This window comes from Astatotilapia calliptera, chromosome 1 (genome assembly GCF_900246225.1).
Source record: "Astatotilapia calliptera chromosome 1, fAstCal1.2, whole genome shotgun sequence".
Classification (NCBI taxonomy): Eukaryota; Metazoa; Chordata; class Actinopteri; order Cichliformes; family Cichlidae; genus Astatotilapia; species Astatotilapia calliptera.
In genome coordinates, this window is record NC_039302.1 from 31,780,071 (window position 1) to 31,798,224 (window position 18,154).

At 38.9% G+C, this 18,154-nt stretch overlaps 1 protein-coding gene across 2 annotated transcripts in view; it reads right to left on the reverse strand.

The window, feature by feature from the left end:
- Positions 1 to 10,911, reverse strand: part of LOC113026105 (insulin-like growth factor 1 receptor) — a 58,604-nt gene extending 47,693 nt beyond the window's left edge. Inside the window, exons 1-3 of one of the 2 annotated variants that reach the window (XM_026174558.1) lie at positions 10,760 to 10,911; positions 9,858 to 9,992; positions 560 to 1,126 (exon numbers count right to left, since the gene is read on the reverse strand). In XM_026174558.1, the coding sequence (XP_026030343.1) occupies positions 560 to 1,126; positions 9,858 to 9,948 (658 nt within the window). In that variant the 5' untranslated portion in view covers positions 9,949 to 9,992; positions 10,760 to 10,911. Of the gene's footprint in view, positions 1 to 559; positions 1,127 to 9,857 lie in introns of both variants that reach the window. The other variant, XM_026174548.1, reaches the window with a different exon arrangement.
- Positions 10,912 to 18,154: the final 7,243 nt, after the last annotated feature.

Consider the following 18,154-nt stretch of genomic DNA (forward strand, 5'->3'; position numbering starts at 1 on the left):
TGAAAAGCACCAGCAAAACAAGTCATCTAAAACGCTGCAGTCATAAACACAAAATTAAAGGCCGCCTTCGCACTCATCGTAACCGGAGCGGTTTAATTAAGCTCTGTAACATTTACTCCTTCACCTAGTGTTTTCATTTTTTAAGGCAGGTGAGAACTACTGGACCATACAAAACATCTGACTGCGATATGTGAGCTACTGTTTCTTTTTGGAAACATTTAAAACATATTTTTCTAAACAAGCAAGTATACATTAGCATTAGACAGACTAGTAGTTCCTAAACCTTACACAACAAAACCATGGGCTGAGCCAAAAATGATGCCACTGTTGAGCTCTGCAGATAAACATCTGGGAAATTGTAATGCAAAGATCTGCAGACAAGTTAATCTTGCATAAAAACATCCTCCCAGCTTTCCTCCTTCCTTGCGTCAAAATACAATAAAGCAGTTAAACAGACAGGTTGGTAAATTCAAATCTACACTAATCAGACCAAAGGCTGCCCGGATGATATTTACATTTTAAATCCCTGATAAGTTTTTGTCTGTAACACTTTCCTTACCTTTTTGGCAATGATTGGAGTTCCAGCAACGGTAGTTATAATTGTTGTTGAACATGGTCTTGCTGCACTGGGGGTTGTTCTCCATGATACCTGGGCAAACATCACTGCACTCCTTCGACTGCTTGTTTCCAGCAATGTAATTGTTGAATTCTGCATCCATGATGAGGGACCAGTCGATGGAGTCCAGGTAACAGAGCTCAGGGTTTTTCTCAATACGGATGGCTCCACGGGTGATGTTCCTCAGGTTGTACAGGCCGATGTCCTTCAGGCTGGTCATCTCAAAAATCACCAGGGCGTAGTTGTAGAAGAGGTTACGACCATGAATGACAGTGAGGTTGGGAAAGAGCGTGCTCAGACTGTCCAGGCCGGATACCCGGAATAGCAGCAGGTAGTCTGTGATCATGGTCAGCTTGGGGAAGCTGAGGGAGCGGAAGACTTCCTGGTTGTTGATGTTGTTGTTTTTGTCACCAATGAGGAGGATCTGCAAGTAGCCCTCCACCACTGTGCAGTTCTCCAGACGCCTGAATTCAGTGATGTCATTGCCAATATCAATGTTGGGTCCACAGACTGCAGGGGAGGAGAAAAAACAAAAACAAAAAAAACCCAAAATAAAACATAGGTCAGTATCAGTTACATCGAAAAGTAAATATGTAACACCTCAGGTATTTCACTGCTATATAATACAGCTGCTCAACTGCAGCAAAAGGTATGATCCCAGTATTTTTCATTATTTATTATTTTACCATCATGCCAATGACAAAATTGTGAAAAATATGAATCTTATTGCAGGGAATTTCCTTGAATGTTAAATATAAATCAAATGAAAAACATGAGTGAGGTGGTTGTCCCAGTCTGAAGAAAATTTTTAACCATGAAAACATCTCTTAGTAATCAGAGCAGCTGAGCCATCTAGAGAAAAACGGAACTTCAACAACCTTTAAGTCTTTCCATAACTTAACCTACAGAAACATTGCGAGTTTTGCATCTTTAAATAGATATAGTTGACCAGGTCAAAACTAAACTGGAAGTGACTCAAAAAGGCACTGCTGAGAGATGCAAAGAGGTCCATCTGATTATAACAAGATAGAAAATGAGGTTTGTGTCAGAATGAATGCAAAAGAAAAAAAAAAGCAACTTTTATCCCAGCTTCTTCATTTTTTTTTTTAAGAATATTTAGCAGAAGCCACAATTGCAACTAAAGCTGTATTGTGTCCTTTAATTTAAAGTTCTGGTCAGGAACCAGAACTATTTCGTCTTTACAATCGCATTCTCGGCTAAATCCAAACGGTCCTGCCTGATCTTTAGAAGCTAGACAACAAAACCTTGTTTAAAAATGATGGAGAATTCATAACTCATGGACCCACCCTTAGCAATAAATAGCTGTTAAGAATATCAGTGGTTTCCAGCTCTGCAATAGCGATACCTAAAGGTTTATCCAGTACATTTTTTAAATATTGACAGTACATTTGAGCCGTGCTGTTGCTGACAGAGTGTGTTTGCCTTGCAGCTCTCATTTCAATGGCAACTTAACATGGTGTGACAAAGTAAACACTTGAGTCACGTTCGATCCAAGCTTAGGTTAACAGTGCAATAAAGTTTTGATTGCACAGCGTTGAGGCTGTTGTTACACTTGCAGCCATTTATTACAACCACAGTATTTCGTTTCGCTGTATGTTTTTATCAACCCTTCGTAACGCATCAACATCAAAGGGTTAGAAACTATTCGACTATCAAAGACATCGTACATAAAACATGTACACCGTGTCAGTTGATCAAATACATTATGTGATAAAATAACTTGTCAAACAAAGGACATAATTAATGATGACAAGGTTTTACAAGTACTGTAGTAACATAACTCTTCATGAAACAAGAGTCTGGAACTACGTGAGGTGAAGCTGTGCTTCAGACCAACAGAATCATGATGACAATGCCAAAAACCTGTATTTAGCAGTTATAATGTTTATGACTTTCAAGATTTTTTAATCAGCTGCAAAAACATGTCATTTCCATCTGCAACACTATGTGTTGCACAGTGGACTTTGTATTTTGTACTATGACTTTACCTTGTCTGTGAATGTGCATTCACGGTGTACGGATTTTATAATCCATAATTTTGTAATGGTGTTCCTTCTTGGCCAGCTGTACCTTGACCAACAGATTTTAATCTCAAGAGAATTCCTTGTTTAATAAAAGTGAAATGAAATAAAATAAAACCTAAAGTAGCAAGAAATTACTACAAAAAGGCACTTTTGAATACTTTTATAGGCATTTATTGCCACTTTTGATGCTTCCTGAGATGAGATGTGACAGTCTGTGGAAACCTTTGGTCAACATGTGTGTGTTGAGTATGTTGTGCAAGGTACATCTAGAAACTTGAAGATTGAGTTCAAGGATGATGTGGTCCTACCCATGAGTACATGAAGTAGGGCGCTAGAAGTAGGTGAGCCAAGGTGGTGAAGTTAGTGTGACTAATGACAAACTGGGCATCCTTTGTACTTCTGTTCTGTTCTTTTTCTTGGCAATCATCTGGGTATACAATGCCCCTTTCCCACTATACACACAGTCTTTTTTTATTTAAATGCATTGATATCTTTCCATATAAGGTTTATTTATCTAGATATTTTTATATTTTATGTGAAGGCAATAGAAGAAGGACTAATCGATGTCAGTGTGATGTACAACTGTCTCTCAAACTCCTTGTGAGACCTGCACATTTTCCACACAAGCTGAAGATGACAACTAACCAACAACTCATTCAAGAGCAGCTGAAAGCAACGACCTTAAGCAACTGTTAATTACCCTTCCTCAGGTGCACCTATAGAAACCTTTCACAACTTCTAGATACATCTTGGTGACCCAAACATTCTGTCATCTGAACAAAACGGGGAGTGAGCATGGAACTTGTAGGAAAAAGTTAGGAGATAAGAGTAACAGGTTATATCCTCTGAGGGCACACTGACAATAATGGCAATCCATCCAGTGATCAGTTTCCTTCACCACTGTCTTCTGGGTCACCCCATTTTTTTACCTAATTTGTGTGTCCTTGTTTAATTTCAGTGCGGTGTCACAGCATTTAATGCATTTTGGACTCATATGTGTCCTTACAAGTTTCTCAAGTAGTTTCACCTTGTGTACGTGAGAGGGGAGAGGGATAAAGTAGAGCACACAGAGCTGTAGTGCATAAGAGAATAGTGCAAGTTCCCCTTAGCTTGTTAGCCTTTAACAAAAGTTTCCCCAACAAGTGTCATTTAGCTCTAAAACAAAGATGGACCCCTAATGCCTCTAACCCCCTAAAGCCGTGATCCATGTCTCGCCCTTTAGTATTCACTACATAAACTAAGATGTAGTGAACTACATTAAAAGTATTATAACTATTAGAAGTATTTGCCAAGGTCAGAAGTGAAATGTTAGGGCTTTTGATCAAAGCACAGACAACAAAGGACAGCTGCCAGCCCCTCTGATGAGAACTAATTGCAAAAACATGCATTTATGTACTTTTATGTTCAGTGTAAAAATAGATTTGTTCACATTTGTTTTCTTTTTAACCTCTTGAGAAGTATTTTATTTACTGAGGCAGTCAGTGGGCTGATTCTTTTTAGACAAAGACAACCTCTAAACCAAACAAACTACAAAGTGAAGGATTTAAAAGGAGGCACTGTGCTGGAATCTATGTGGAATAAAACCGAACCAGCATGAGGCATAGTTTGGCAAAACAGGTGATGATCGGTAGACTGATTTTGCCTTTCCAACTTTTCCTCTCACTTTAGGTGTGCACAATACTTTGCCTCAAGCCCCACAGCACCCACAGAAACGCGGAGGCCATTATCACACATCACTGTGAGGAGGATTTAGACTTCAAAAAGCTGGAGGGCACTGAGTCATGGAAAACTCACACCAACCAGCTAACAGGTTGTCACACTGCTACTTACTTTACTGCTGGTCTATAAAGTTTTACTGTACGAAAGCAACACTGAGAGGGGGAGATCGTACATTCCCAGAAAAAGAACTATTGTTTTCTGAGTTAATACATTTTGTGGTTAAACATTAGGTCTGGTGCTACTTAAGACTAGAAAGGAGAGTTTTGTGTTGTTCTGTTTTTTTAAATCTACCATAAAAGCAAAGGTATGGCTATAACAAATGCATTGTTTCATTTTAAACATCCCTTCAGTTTTCTAACAAATCATGTTTTATGTATGATTATCATAAAGAGTAGACAGACGGTGCGCTACAAAGTGATACTGAAAAATAACCCCAGCAAATGGCTCTCTGCAAAATGTCACAGGATCAATTACAGACAGTACCGCCGATACCAAAATATAGAACTCTACAAAAAACATATGTGGTGTTTCTTCGCTCCTATTGAGGTGGAACAAAGTTTAATTTCAAAAAGAACACTATGAACCTTTCTGCTGGCAGAATGTCTTCCCAAACCACTCAATGCAGTTTAGTGGCATAGAATAATGTAATATTGGCAACACTGCAATAGCACAGTGTTCCAGGTTTTACTCTGACAATAACTAATCATTTACCTTTGAATGAGGACATTTATTTAAAGTTGAAATCACCCAAAATTGAAAAACTTTGCAATGAAACCAGATCCAAGAAAATCTGGATTTTTAATTCCTCAACTGAACAAATGCTCAGAGGTCATTAAAATCATTGTATGACACCATCACAATGCAAACTGCAGGCAAGTGATAAAATCAGAGCAAGAGCGTTACTTCCCTCCAACTGTAAGCCAACTACTTGTTGATAAAGATGGGTAATATTCCTGATAATCTTTAAAAAAAAAAAAGTACTTTTCACTTTGGATTATTAAGCTTTCCAAAATATGTTGGAAAATATATTAGTGACAATGTCATCCTACGGGATGTTTACAAAAGACTAGTCAATACAAGGGTACAAGTGAAACCAACATCTCCTGGATACAAACCATGAGCTACACACGGAGCTGGAGGTTTCTGTGAACTAAAATAAATACCTGAACTGAATATGATTTTTTAGTTCTGTTTCAGTTAGTCTGAGTAGCTGGCTTCCTTTTTATTGTTTGAAAATGTTTCAGTTGTAGTTCAGCTTTTCATCAGTTTCAATGTTAATTTTTACAATCCCTATTTTAAGCTCTTATCTATCACAGTCATGATGATTGGTCCACATATAAGGCAAAGAGTCTGCATTTCATATTTTCAGCCATTTGATGAATACAAATTTATTAAAGCTTATGTAAATTAAACCCCACTTCAAAAATTATAATGAGCTGAGGTCAAAACCTCCTTTTTAATGCAGGAAAAATCTGTGGTGGTTTACTGCACATGCACACATGACTGGTCAATGTACAGTACCGGTAAAGGCACCAACCCTGTTAACTTATTTGACGGACATATACCATCTATGACAATCTGATAGATATTCTTTTTAATTTAAGTTTAGAAACTATTTTCTTTATCTTCCAGTTTTAGTGGAAACACTGTGCTTCCCTTAGTGTGTAGAGTTTAAGACCTCTCTAGGCAGGGCTTGAGGGCCCTTGGTGTGATTTAGAGCAGGAAGCGTGCTGCATGATCGTTATGTCTTTCTCTGTAATCTACTTGTCAGCAGGCTTCAGTGAGCCGCATACCTGCTAATACACTTCCAACACCCAGGACTGTAAAAAGACACACTGCCTGGTGACGTTACATCACCACAGGCGGCCTCATCAGTTCACCCTCTGTGGCCTCACTGCAGCACCAGCAAAGCCATCTTTCATGGGAACTGCTCCCATCCCGCTTGTGAAAAACAAAAGCTCGTGATCAAAATGTATGTTGTGCGCATCGGCTAAGTGAAAATACCAATAGCAGGTGTAGCAGCTTAATAACTCCCCCTCCCTCTCCTTCCACACTGACAGATTTTAAACAGCTGAGTACACAAGCCTATCTCTGCAGCTCTGATGAGCTTCCAGATCACATATTTACTTTTGATAACCTTTTCCGAGCCGCCTGCAGCATCCAGACTGTCCACAGACAATCAGAGGAAATCCACTAGAAGCTCCATGAGACAAGAAATAGGAAGCAATACAGGCCTCTGAGCTGGTGCTTCAAACACTGCCACTAGACTGCAGCAAGTCTGTTTACTCCTCGTTTCTGTCCCGTTAGTGACAGACTGCCTGAGGGGCAAGCGTAGTCATAAATACTTTTCCACATGAGAGGCAAGGTGAGAAGAAACGTGATGGAAAGCTTTAAGAAAGAGATCACCGGTGACAGATAAAACTTGTTTGGGGTAATGTGAAAGCTCCGTCTGCAGCAGGACTTAATCAGAGCGGTTTGCTACCAATTAAGATTAAGGTGTTGCAAAGGTATGTCAAGCTTAAAATCTGAGTTTTACGTATATTATTTTATTTCGTTTTTATGGCTCTCTTTTTACCTGGTTAGTAACTAATGCCTAGCACATAGCCTTGTTCAGAGTTCTGGTTTAACATCAGCTGAAAGTACCACCTTTTCACCCTTACTTTTAATCTTTAGCATGCTCTAAGTGTGATACAGACAATCTATTCTGTTCATTCAAAGAATACATTATATGCAACCTTTTGAGCTGTGTCTAATTATTATCACATAAAGAAGCACTGCAGAAAAGGTACAGCCGTGCAACCTGACATGCACCTGACAAATGCCAACAATGACTCTGACTGGTTACAGCGTAGGGTTAGCAGAAGATTCCAGTTACATCATAAGTTACGATGCAAGTTACAGCATAAGTTCCAACTTCTGGTTACATTGTCAGACTGTCGGTGCTTTGTATGTTTGTTTGTTTTTTATTTATTTGCATTTCTTTCTACTCTGCTTTCATCCTCTTTCCTGTTCAAACCCACTTTTCAATCATCACCTGTCTCATCTACCTGTCATCACCGTCAGGCTGCGTGCTTTTGTTTTATGCACAACTTCGTGCAAGCACACCATATCCAAAATCCTTCATATTGCAAAAGCCAAACACCTAAGCAAAGGCAGTAACCTGAAATCCACTTCAGACCTGACTGTCATTTAACTGGATCAATTTTAAAGTTTGAGTGCTAATCTGCAGCTTTGTCATTAGACATTAAAATCCAGAACCCAGAGCCCTCTGAATGTAAAAATACATATATTCATGCATGAATTCACAAGATTTATGATTGCGCTCTTCCTAATGTCGGATCTGCCTCTGATTTATTTAAATATCCCACTGCTGAGTTTTTTTATTACCTTTTTCTCTTAGAATTTCTGATTGGCTTAAATGACTGAACAAGACATCGAACGCACCTTCTTTATGTGAACATGCACAGAGTTTGAAGTAGGAGGTTTAGGGTAACCAAAAACGTTATACCTGTTATCTCCAACTGGGTTTTTAGATTCTGTCAAACTAGCTAACACAAAGAAAGCCCTGCTATGCAGAACTTGCTTCATAGTACACCCTTCATGCCAGATGAACTTCAGTGCCATCTGATACTGTAAATCAGTAAAAAGGCTCAAAGTTAAGCCACACAAGGAATCTTTACACAGCTCCACACCAGAGTAAGAATAAATGCAGGACTTCGATGGGAGAACCTCTCTGCAGCTCTCAGGTTTGTCCTGTAACCAAAACCCCATAACACACAGTTCACAAGCTCCTCAGTCTTTCCAATCAACAGAACTTGGTCTGTGTTGCTTGTGAATGTACTTTGGCTTGTTCTATTTTAAAACCCAGACCCTGGTTAAAAACCCACCTAACCCAGCCCTCCCCAGCACGTCACCATGAATGGGATGAATCGGGAAGCCCAGTTTACAGTTTAGCTGGAAACATGGAAACGTTTCAGATGGCAACACATAAAAAAGAAATGTAGGAATATAAATTTATAGACAATTTAACTGCATCAGATTAAAAGGTTTACAAGCTGACAGAAGTCGTAAGGTTTATGTGCTCAACCGAGTTTTATTTATTGCGAAAAATCCATGCAGTCTGATTAGCGCTCCTTAAAGTGCTATCAACTTTTCATTAAAAAATATATTATAATAAAAAAAGACCCCACAATATTCTAATATTCTTATCTGTGGCCTCTTGTCGCTCAAATGATTTGTGTCTGGTATTCATGAAAGCATTTCCAAGGTCAAGGTATCCCCAGGTTTGTTTGACAAAGGAGAATAAATGACTGTACAGCGAGAGGGGAAAAAACAAAAAACCTGCATTAGTTTCACTCAGCCCCGAGGGAACATTACTAAAAATTACAACCTATATTGTGAATAACATGCACACAAAACATTGCCTAACTGAATGTAAGGGCCGTGTTTAACCAAGTCAGTTTCAGGTGGACGCCGTTTTCCTGGAAAACTTGAAACGTTAACGAAATATAATATGTTTACAGGAAATAAATGCTTGGGTGTGCTTCTTCTTTTTATCCTCTAAATGTGATATATGATAAGCTATATAAAAGGTGAGATCTTGTTTGTTTTTCTTACCTGAATGTGAAAATATTATTTCTCAATTTTAGAGTCAAACTAAACTAAAAATTACATTTTAAAATTCCTAACATTCCACTTGTTTGATGGGGTTTTATATTGGCATACCTCCACTTTGTTTGTTCTGATTCATCATGCTATGAGTCACAGCGATGTATTTAAAAACAAACTAAATGAATAGTCATAACGCTGACTCATGTTTGTGATGTAGTTAGAAACGCCAAGTAAAATATTAAAACGATCTATTATAGTCACACCAAAAAAAAAAGTTTTCACCAAGAGTTAAAATTATATTTCCTTTTGTCTCATAAAAATATGTCAAGGTGTAAAGCGCAAATTCCATGCAATAAGATAAGTGTCAGATAGAACAAGATAAAGTTTAGTTATTCCAAAGTTGGAAAATTGCCTCTAAAATAAATTCGACATAACAAACTAGCCTACATATGTAGAAAGCCCCCAAAAATCTCTCAGTGACTTAAAAGCCCATTTAAAGCCCAAATAAATACAACAACTTAAGATAAATAAATATATACACCGCAAATTTAATGTAGAAAAGTAAATCATGATCTATTAGACCGAAATAATGCAAAACTATAGTGAAACCATAAGTGACATTCCATATTTTTTTCGTTTCTAGTAACAACACACCTGTTTTTCACTTTAAATGCATAAAAATAATGTGCAAATAGCGGAAATAACACTCTGCTTACACAGTGCAGTATTACATGTGCGATATTTACAGTAAAACACTGTTTTTCGGGTTAACAAAAATGACCCTTTTCCTCGTGTTTGAACACTAACGAAGCATGGAAAAACACAGTTTGCCCGTGTGTGTAGTAGCGTAGAGAGGCATTACTTACTTTCTGCGGTGGCGGGCCGTAGGCAGGACGAAAGACCCAGCATCAGACCCCAAAACAAGGTCAAGCGGCTCCTTTCCTTTCGAGACCTCATCCCCGAATGAGTGAATCACACTTTAAATCCAGTAAATAAATATGCTGTGGGAAGGAAACGTGGGGAAAACCCAGTCAGAGTTATCAAAACGCCTTTTAAGCTCCAGCCAGCACCTTTTAGCTGTTAGCCGGCTAATGGAGCTAATAGCTACTACAAACAGGCTAGCAGGATTGCACTCTCACGTTTCCTAACGGGAGTCCAGTCGTGCTCCAAAAAAAATAAAATTAAAAAAGCATATATAGAGAGCGATATCACCGATTTAGTCCCGAGGTCAGAAAATATGTATTCATAGTTATTCTTCTCTTGGATAGCGCCGCACTGGAGAATATAAGACCACTGTATCTAAACTAGCGGCGGGGATTCCTCTGTAATCCGCATCTTCACACTCCATATCTGGAGGAAAAACCGTTCACCGTCCCGCTGCTGTTGCTGGAGGATCCTCAGGAGGCAGAAAACGGGTCAAACCTCCCCTAAAATTGGGATGGACCGAGATGGACTGGGGGATACAGTAACATATTCCACTTGTACAGTGCCCCGTTAAGTAAACGGCACGGCGTTTGTTTCGAAATATCCAGGATAAAATCTGGCTTCAGACCGCAGCCTCCTTCTTCTCCTCCTCCTCCTCCTCCTCCTCCTCAGCCGCTCATCATGCACACACGCACCGCGTTGTTGTGGTAATTCACCTTCATACCAGCGGGCTAAAATGAATATTTGAGCTTTTTGCTGCGGTTGAGGTCAAATTCTTTGGTTTTCTAACGCCCTCGGTCGATAGATAAGTGAGCGGTTCGCGCAGTTACATGGAATAACTCACAGGTACACACACACACAGTCTCCTTCGGTCAGTCTGCAGTCTGCCGTGTTAGCCGTAAACACGGCGCCATGCGTACAGATCGTATATGCATCGTGTGATGAATCACTCCGCCTCGGTGAAAGAGGGCGTCGCTCTTACTGCAGCTTTGCCACCATGGAGAGCAGTTACCATAGTGACTGCTGTGGCGCTCATTGGGAGAAATCCTCAGTTTTTAACAGTTTCGAGCATCTTTGGTCGAATTAAGCGTAAAACTACATACACTGCACACCCTATCGGATTATTTTAAGTGCATAATATCCACACAAGGCGTGTTCGTTACGCTATCATTCTCATCAAACACGGCAGCATGGATATAGCATGGGAATAGCGGGTCTCTGAAGAAAAATGGCTTTACAGGGGGATGCAATTATTCGTTGGAGCTTCTATTTAAAAATCGGATGGAAAAATGTAAACAGAGTGAGACCTCTTGTCACCTCTCGGGGCACCGCCGTAGCGACTACCTTTACGATGATGAGGTATGAAGGAAATCAGGGATACTGATCCAGGATCAGGATTGTTTTCCGCTCAAAAAACACAGTGGAGGGCCAGCTATACAATGACCGTGTCTGTCTGCACGATTGCAGGGGTGTAGTTGTAAAGGGGGTGCGCAAAAGTGCACCCCCCTTTTTTTTAACAGTGGCGTGCCAACAATTTGTGACCAAGCAGTGCAATATGACACAAATGTAATAATTTACAGAAACGGTATCTTACCAAAGGCTGGACTCGGACTGCAAATATGATACTTGTTAACTGGCTTATAAATTTTGCATCCGTTTTCCCATGTTCCCTAGGATGCAACAAAAGATAAGCTCATAAAGTGCTTAGCCTGCTAAAAGATTTCTAAATCTACCACTTTAAGTTTGCACCTTAAAGAGGATTTCCATTTACAGTGAACACAGCATGCTGTTTCTGTGGTCTTCACTTGACCCTCATTAAGAATCAAATTATCACAAGGGAAGAAAACATACACTTTTTTCTGCCATGTTCTTACTGCCATTGGTACCCAAAGGAAATAATATTTGTCTTCCAAAAAAACCCCACAGAGTTCAAGCTGTTTATTCTGAAAAGGTTGTGTCGTGTTCCAGAAATGTTAATTACTGGTTATACTGTTAGCAGTTACTTGTAAATACACAAGGGGAAGCAAGGGTTCAAATACACAGAAAAAAAATACTAACCTGGTCACGGTAGGGAAAACAAATCCACCTGTGTATCTTTAGCTGTATAGACCAATTTTTCCACATATCTATGAATGCTATCTGTCTTTTCCTATAGGATGATAACCTATGTAAACATAGGTGTTACTAGATAGCGATATGGTGCTCAGGTATTTAGTGTTTAGTGTTTTACAATAATAATAATACAATAATAATATTGTTTTGTTTTTTGTTTTGTTTTGTTTTGTTTTTTTACAACAATTAAAATCCCTAAATTGACTTGATCTTACTTAGCATACCTAATACCAATTATTCACTAAAATGCTAAAAACAAGAGATGGAAAAAGTTGAAATTTGTGGAAAATTAACCTCTAAAACCAATAGTGATAAATAACAAAGTACTTTGTTACTGTATATAAATAGAAATTCAGATATCTATTTTTCTGACAGTTTTTTTTTTTTACTCTTACTCAACACATTTTAACACAAATATCCAGACTCTCTACTTCTTATATTTTCTAAACTGGCTTTTTACTTTAGACTTATGACATTTCAGGGGAATCATTATTTCCTCTCACCTCACACCTTGAAATACCAAATTCACTTAAACCTAAATAGAGGGAAGGTGAGTGTATGCATCACTGATGTTTATTACGTCCAAAGAGATAGGCGAAAGAAAAAACAACCAAACAAAATAGCACACCAGAAAAGGACTGAGCATAAAGGCAGTGACATGTTTTTTTTAAGTGGTAGGTAATTTAAAATGCAACATTTCTACCAGCTCAACAAATATTGGCATTCACATAGCTGTTTCTGTGCAGTTTGTCACAAAATCTGTCTGCTAGCTAGTGCTGCAACTGCCACATTTCTCAGGGAGAGTGAGAATGAGAGGTAGCATCACTCAGAGGTAGAGAAAGATGTATGAAAGACAAGACAAGAGAGGAAGAAGAGAGGTTATTTTAAAAATTTAAGGACTGCTCAGTGACATTTGATGAACTGGAAATTTAAAGGTTATATCATGTGATGTTCTTGTTAATTTGAGCATTTGTTTAAAATACAACTTTATATCTCAAGTTATGTTTCCTTTTTTTTCATATTGTGAAACACCCTGCTAAACAAAATGAAGTGTACTAATGTTATTATTCAGAGGTTGCATGAAAATGCTGGCCAGTTTAGTGCAGGCTTCACTGGTTGGTTTACAATACCACAATGAAGTTTGTGCAGGGCAGTTGTGTTGTTCAAAGTCAGTGTGATATCACATCAAGGGTAGCACACAAATTCAAGCTGATGATGCTGATCAGATTCACTTGTGGTTTATACTAGCTCTATACTAGGTGTGTACTGATTATAATCAATTTCACTCTGTAACATTATGTTCTATGTAACAGATGTTCAAGTGAATTCATTAAAATTAGAATTAAAGTTGAGGTTTCTCTTATATCACTATTGTTTAATTATGATATTAATATGACTTGGCTTGGGGGGAAAAACGAAAACAAATTTCAGACCTGTCCTTTTTCACACTTACTTGAATAAAGAATCAGTATTTCAGCTTTTATCAGAGTATTTTTTTTAACACAATTATGTTTTGTTTAGTTTTTTTTAATAGTACAGATACTTATCTGTACTTTCACTTAAATGCCTAATGTGTGTGCCTAAAAGGTATCATGCTGTCATGGCTTGTGGAGACTGTTGTAGCATCTCCTGCAACAACAAAGGAATGAAAAGATACTGAAATGCTGCCACCTTGAGGGGAACAGACGTAACTGAGTGTGGGACAAAAAAGACTGAATGGAAAATTTTATACCGCTTTTTAAAAAAAAAAAAAAAAACAAACAAACAAAAAGAACCCGACATATTCCTCTTGAAGTTATAGGTAACATGTGCCTTTTTTTACATGCCACATGGAAGCTGTGATCCTTATAATCCTTTCCTTGGACAACATATTGATCTCTATTTGAAAAAGCAGCATAACTAAGAGGAAAAATGTAGACAGGTGACAAGAAGAAGAAAAACTAGCAAACAGTGTATTAGTAAAGTAGCATATAATTGTTTTTCAGATCAATTTCATACAGTTTAGGGACCTCCGGTGGCCTCTGCATGGGGGCATTGGCACCCTGAAAGCGACCACTCCCATCAGGACTTTGTACTGATATGAACAGATTAATCCCTGCGAGGGACAAATGATAAAAGAGCCACCTGATTTGTTCTGCAACTTTGTTATACTGTAGCCCTATGAGCTGAGTACAGGAAAGCCGAACAGGTTTCTAAAACAACCCATTAATGAAACTGACTTTTACTTACATTTGATTCTCAGACAGATACAACTGCTGTGATCTTTTGAGGTCTAAGGCCCAGCCAGAGGAAGTGGAGGGCCAGCAGCTTGTGACGCTGTGAGAGAAGCAGACAGTAAACAAAACCATCCATAGAAGAGCCTCTGACAGTTTTGATTATCCCTGTAATTACAGGCCGCTTTCATCACTTCAAGAGCAGAGCACAGAAGCATTATTTGAAAGCCACGCATTACCTCAGCTCTGGCAGACAGCACTCAGCATCCGTCACAATCCAACAATTAGCACTGAGGAGAAAAAAAAATTCACATTAAAAATGAAGTGAATATCAGTGGCCACCCAAGAGTCCAAATACAGTGAGTCACCCTCTAACAAGTGCTCACTGTACCAACATGACCCCCTGTGCCAGAGAATGTTGTGCCTGTCCACTTGCATTTGTTAAGTCCCTATTAAAGTCCCCATGAAGGCAGCCGGCGGGCCCACCTACCTCAACTGTCCCGGTGGAATCCATTCTCGCACTTCACTCATGTGGAAATAAGCCTGTTTACCACCAACGGGTCACACATGCTAATGAGCGTCTGTTTGTTTTCCACTGTGCTCATGCAGGAGGAAGGGAATTTAGGGGGGAAATAATAGATGATATGCAGACAACAGCCTGGGTGGCTTTGCAGCACTAATGATGAAAAACGTACAACAGAGAATTAATGGAAATGAAATCAGAACAGGAAATGCGGTGTGACATTTTGATGAGTCTGGGCCTGAGGTACAGAATGGCGTCTGGCCCCATGTGAAAGTAGTAGCTGCAGGTCAGGCACCTTTGACTGCGTGTGTGACAAATAAGTTGTAATATACTGTGCAGAATTATATACTTGTATGCACAATGGAATACACTAATGAGCCAGTGCATTTTTATTGTGGGTAGATATTGTAAACCCTCACAGGCAAACACCCACACACTCTCTGGGAACCACAGCGCCAGCATACTGTACGTCATATAGCCTCAAAGGGATGGACAGTAAGAATCAAGAAGAAAGTTCTGTGAAAAAATATTTGCCCCATTGCTGATTTCTTTCTTTCGTTCTTTAGGTCAGTGTTCATGATTTTGCAGTAAGAAAGAGGCTGAAAAAAAATGGCTTCCATAAAAAAGGTCCAAGGCATACGCCACAGCTGACCAAAACAACACAAAGATTCGTCTCTCACTGGACAAAAACATCTTGATGATCCCCATGACTTTTGGGAAAATATTCCGACAATATTCAGACTGACAAGATCTATTATATCTGGCTAAACTAACACAGGATGTCATAAGTGGTAGTGTGATGGTCTGGGGTTGCTTTGCTGTTTCATGACCTGGATGACTTACCATAATTGATGGAATCAGGAATTCTGCTCTCTGCCAGAAAATCCTAAATGAGAATGTCCGGCCATCAGTTCATGCCCTGAAGCTCAAGCGGGGTTGGGTTAAGAAGCAGGATAATGATCAGAAAGACACCAGCAAGTCCACCTCTGAAGGCTTTAAAAAAACCCAAAATGAAGGTTTTGGAGTGGCCCAGTAAAAGTCTGGAGTTGAGAGGCTTTCACATGAGCACATGATCCGGAAAACTCACCAATATGGCTGAATTAAAACAATTCTGCAAAGAAGAGTGGGACAGAAGTCCTCCACGGCGAAAGACTGATTTTTAGTTATCGTAAATGCTGACTGCAGTTCTTGCTTCCCAGGGTGGCACAACCAGTGATTGGGTTTAGGAGGCAGTGACTTTTTTACACAGGGCCAGGAAGGTATGGATTGCTTTCCCCCCCTAAATTATTGAAATAGTTATTTTAAAACAGCACTTTGTATTTACTTGAGTCATCTTTGTCTAATTTTAAAACAGGAAGGCAGAAACTACTTTTCACTGTATACTGTAGAGGTGGGGACATTGTCTTGCACAATGTGTGATATTTTCCTCATTCTACTACTCAAACTCAACACCTGCATGTAATCTTTCACTGAGCTTTGTTTATTACTTACAAATTACCACATTGTCATCCTTTCTTTAGTTAAGACATGTTTCAAAAGATCTTTTTTTTCATTTGACCTTAAAAAAAGTCACCCATGCTTTCATCTCATCAAATTTGGGCTCTAATAATTCCCACTACTTTGGTCTGAGCCAAAGCAATCAATTATTTCTATGCAATCAATCAATAAGAATTACACACAGAGCAACCTGTTGTAATAAAACTACTATTTCAGCCGACTGTCTCTCTGGTATTCATCTTTGGTTTTCAGTAGCGATACTTCTAAAGATTAGCGACATGTTTATTGTGAGATTTATCTGTTAATGCTTGCAAACTACAGCTAATTAAAATGTAGGATATTATCTCAGTTTGTGTTATGGGAAGACAAATACTGTGCAGTCCCACCTGAACCAGGACACCTGCTCGCCCTAAACAACATGGAGGTTTATTGAGCTGTACTCAAAGAAATGGGATTACCTTGAGGTACATGCCTCACTTCCCATTCATACATTCTGCATTGAAACTTCAACAACAAAAAGTTTAAAAAAAAACCCTCTTTCGTTGTTTGTTTTTTGAAGGAGTTTAGATTTTTATGCAACTTGTTTAAAGAATGCTACTCGAGATGATCAGAGCATGAGAAGTGCACAGGCATTAGTCCCAGAAGCATATAGTATTATACAAAGACAATGCAGCAAAAAATCAGAACTTACTTGAAACACTTATGCCTCTCCTAAAGTTCTGGTACCCACTGAAGCTGACTCAGAGAAAACTGTGAAGACAGGTGGGTTTTGAAGAGGTTTTGTCATTTGCCTTTTGGACTTTGGTCCACTCACTCCTGGTCTTCTTTCTGTCCTGAATAATTTCCTTCTGTGTGTCCTTTTTCACAGCTTGGCTTACTCGTGTCCTGCTTATGATGTTAAAGCTTGTGATATCCTTTTTTCCTCTGTCACCCTCACCTGTTAAATCTGTGCTGGAGCAGATGGATAGTTTGAAAGTGGCTTAGCATCCCGTGAATAGAAACATTATGCAGCAGCACTGTCACTTGGACACCTTTGTGTGACGGAGCAGTATCTCGGGAAGCAGCTGCAAGGATGTCTCAGGGGTATTTCATCATCAGCAGTGTCCTCATGCATAAACAAAGTCACAAGCCTTGGAGTTTCAGGTTGTAGTTCAAGGGATTTTCCGATCAGTATTTTTGACCTTGGTTTATGATTTCTCTCTCATTGGTAATATTAGAATTAAGAAAATCTGTTGTTATTCTCATTGAAACATTTATGGGGACTGTTTTTCTTATGTGTTGCAGCAATGATGAGCAGTGAGCACAACTGATTGCATTTGGTCTCTTCCTGAAACTAAAATAAGAAATCATTATTTATACCTTTTGGTTGCTCCCAAACTGATCACTTCATCTCTTGTCTTGTTTGTATGTTTTAACAAAGTATAACAAAGGAATTATTTTATTTTATATTAAGCTCATTTCATTCTGGAGGAAAGGTGATGAAGCAAAGGATACCTGTAAGTATTCTGCCCAATCCCAAAGTCCATGATTGTGGATGTTAAGGTGCTTTCCTGGTAAATAAGTAAGTAAGGACTTTTAGGTTTTCCCCACTGTCAAATTATAGAGTGAAAGCTAGTGTGCAATGAGTTGCCGTGTTAGAGGATTGTGCATAAGGATAGGGTGAGATGGAGGCAGATGATCTGCTGCGGCAACCCTTATTGGAAGAAGCTGAAAGAAGAAGAAAAAAGGTGGCTATTAATATTTTGAGCCCTTTTGGGGTATTTTCTATATGCATGCATTCCTGGAAACTATAGATTTATCCACTGTTAATATAGGGAAAGACCATAAAAAGGTATTAAATATATCTCTAGAAGGAGAATCTGCATATTACAAGAAAAAAGTCTTTATATAAAAG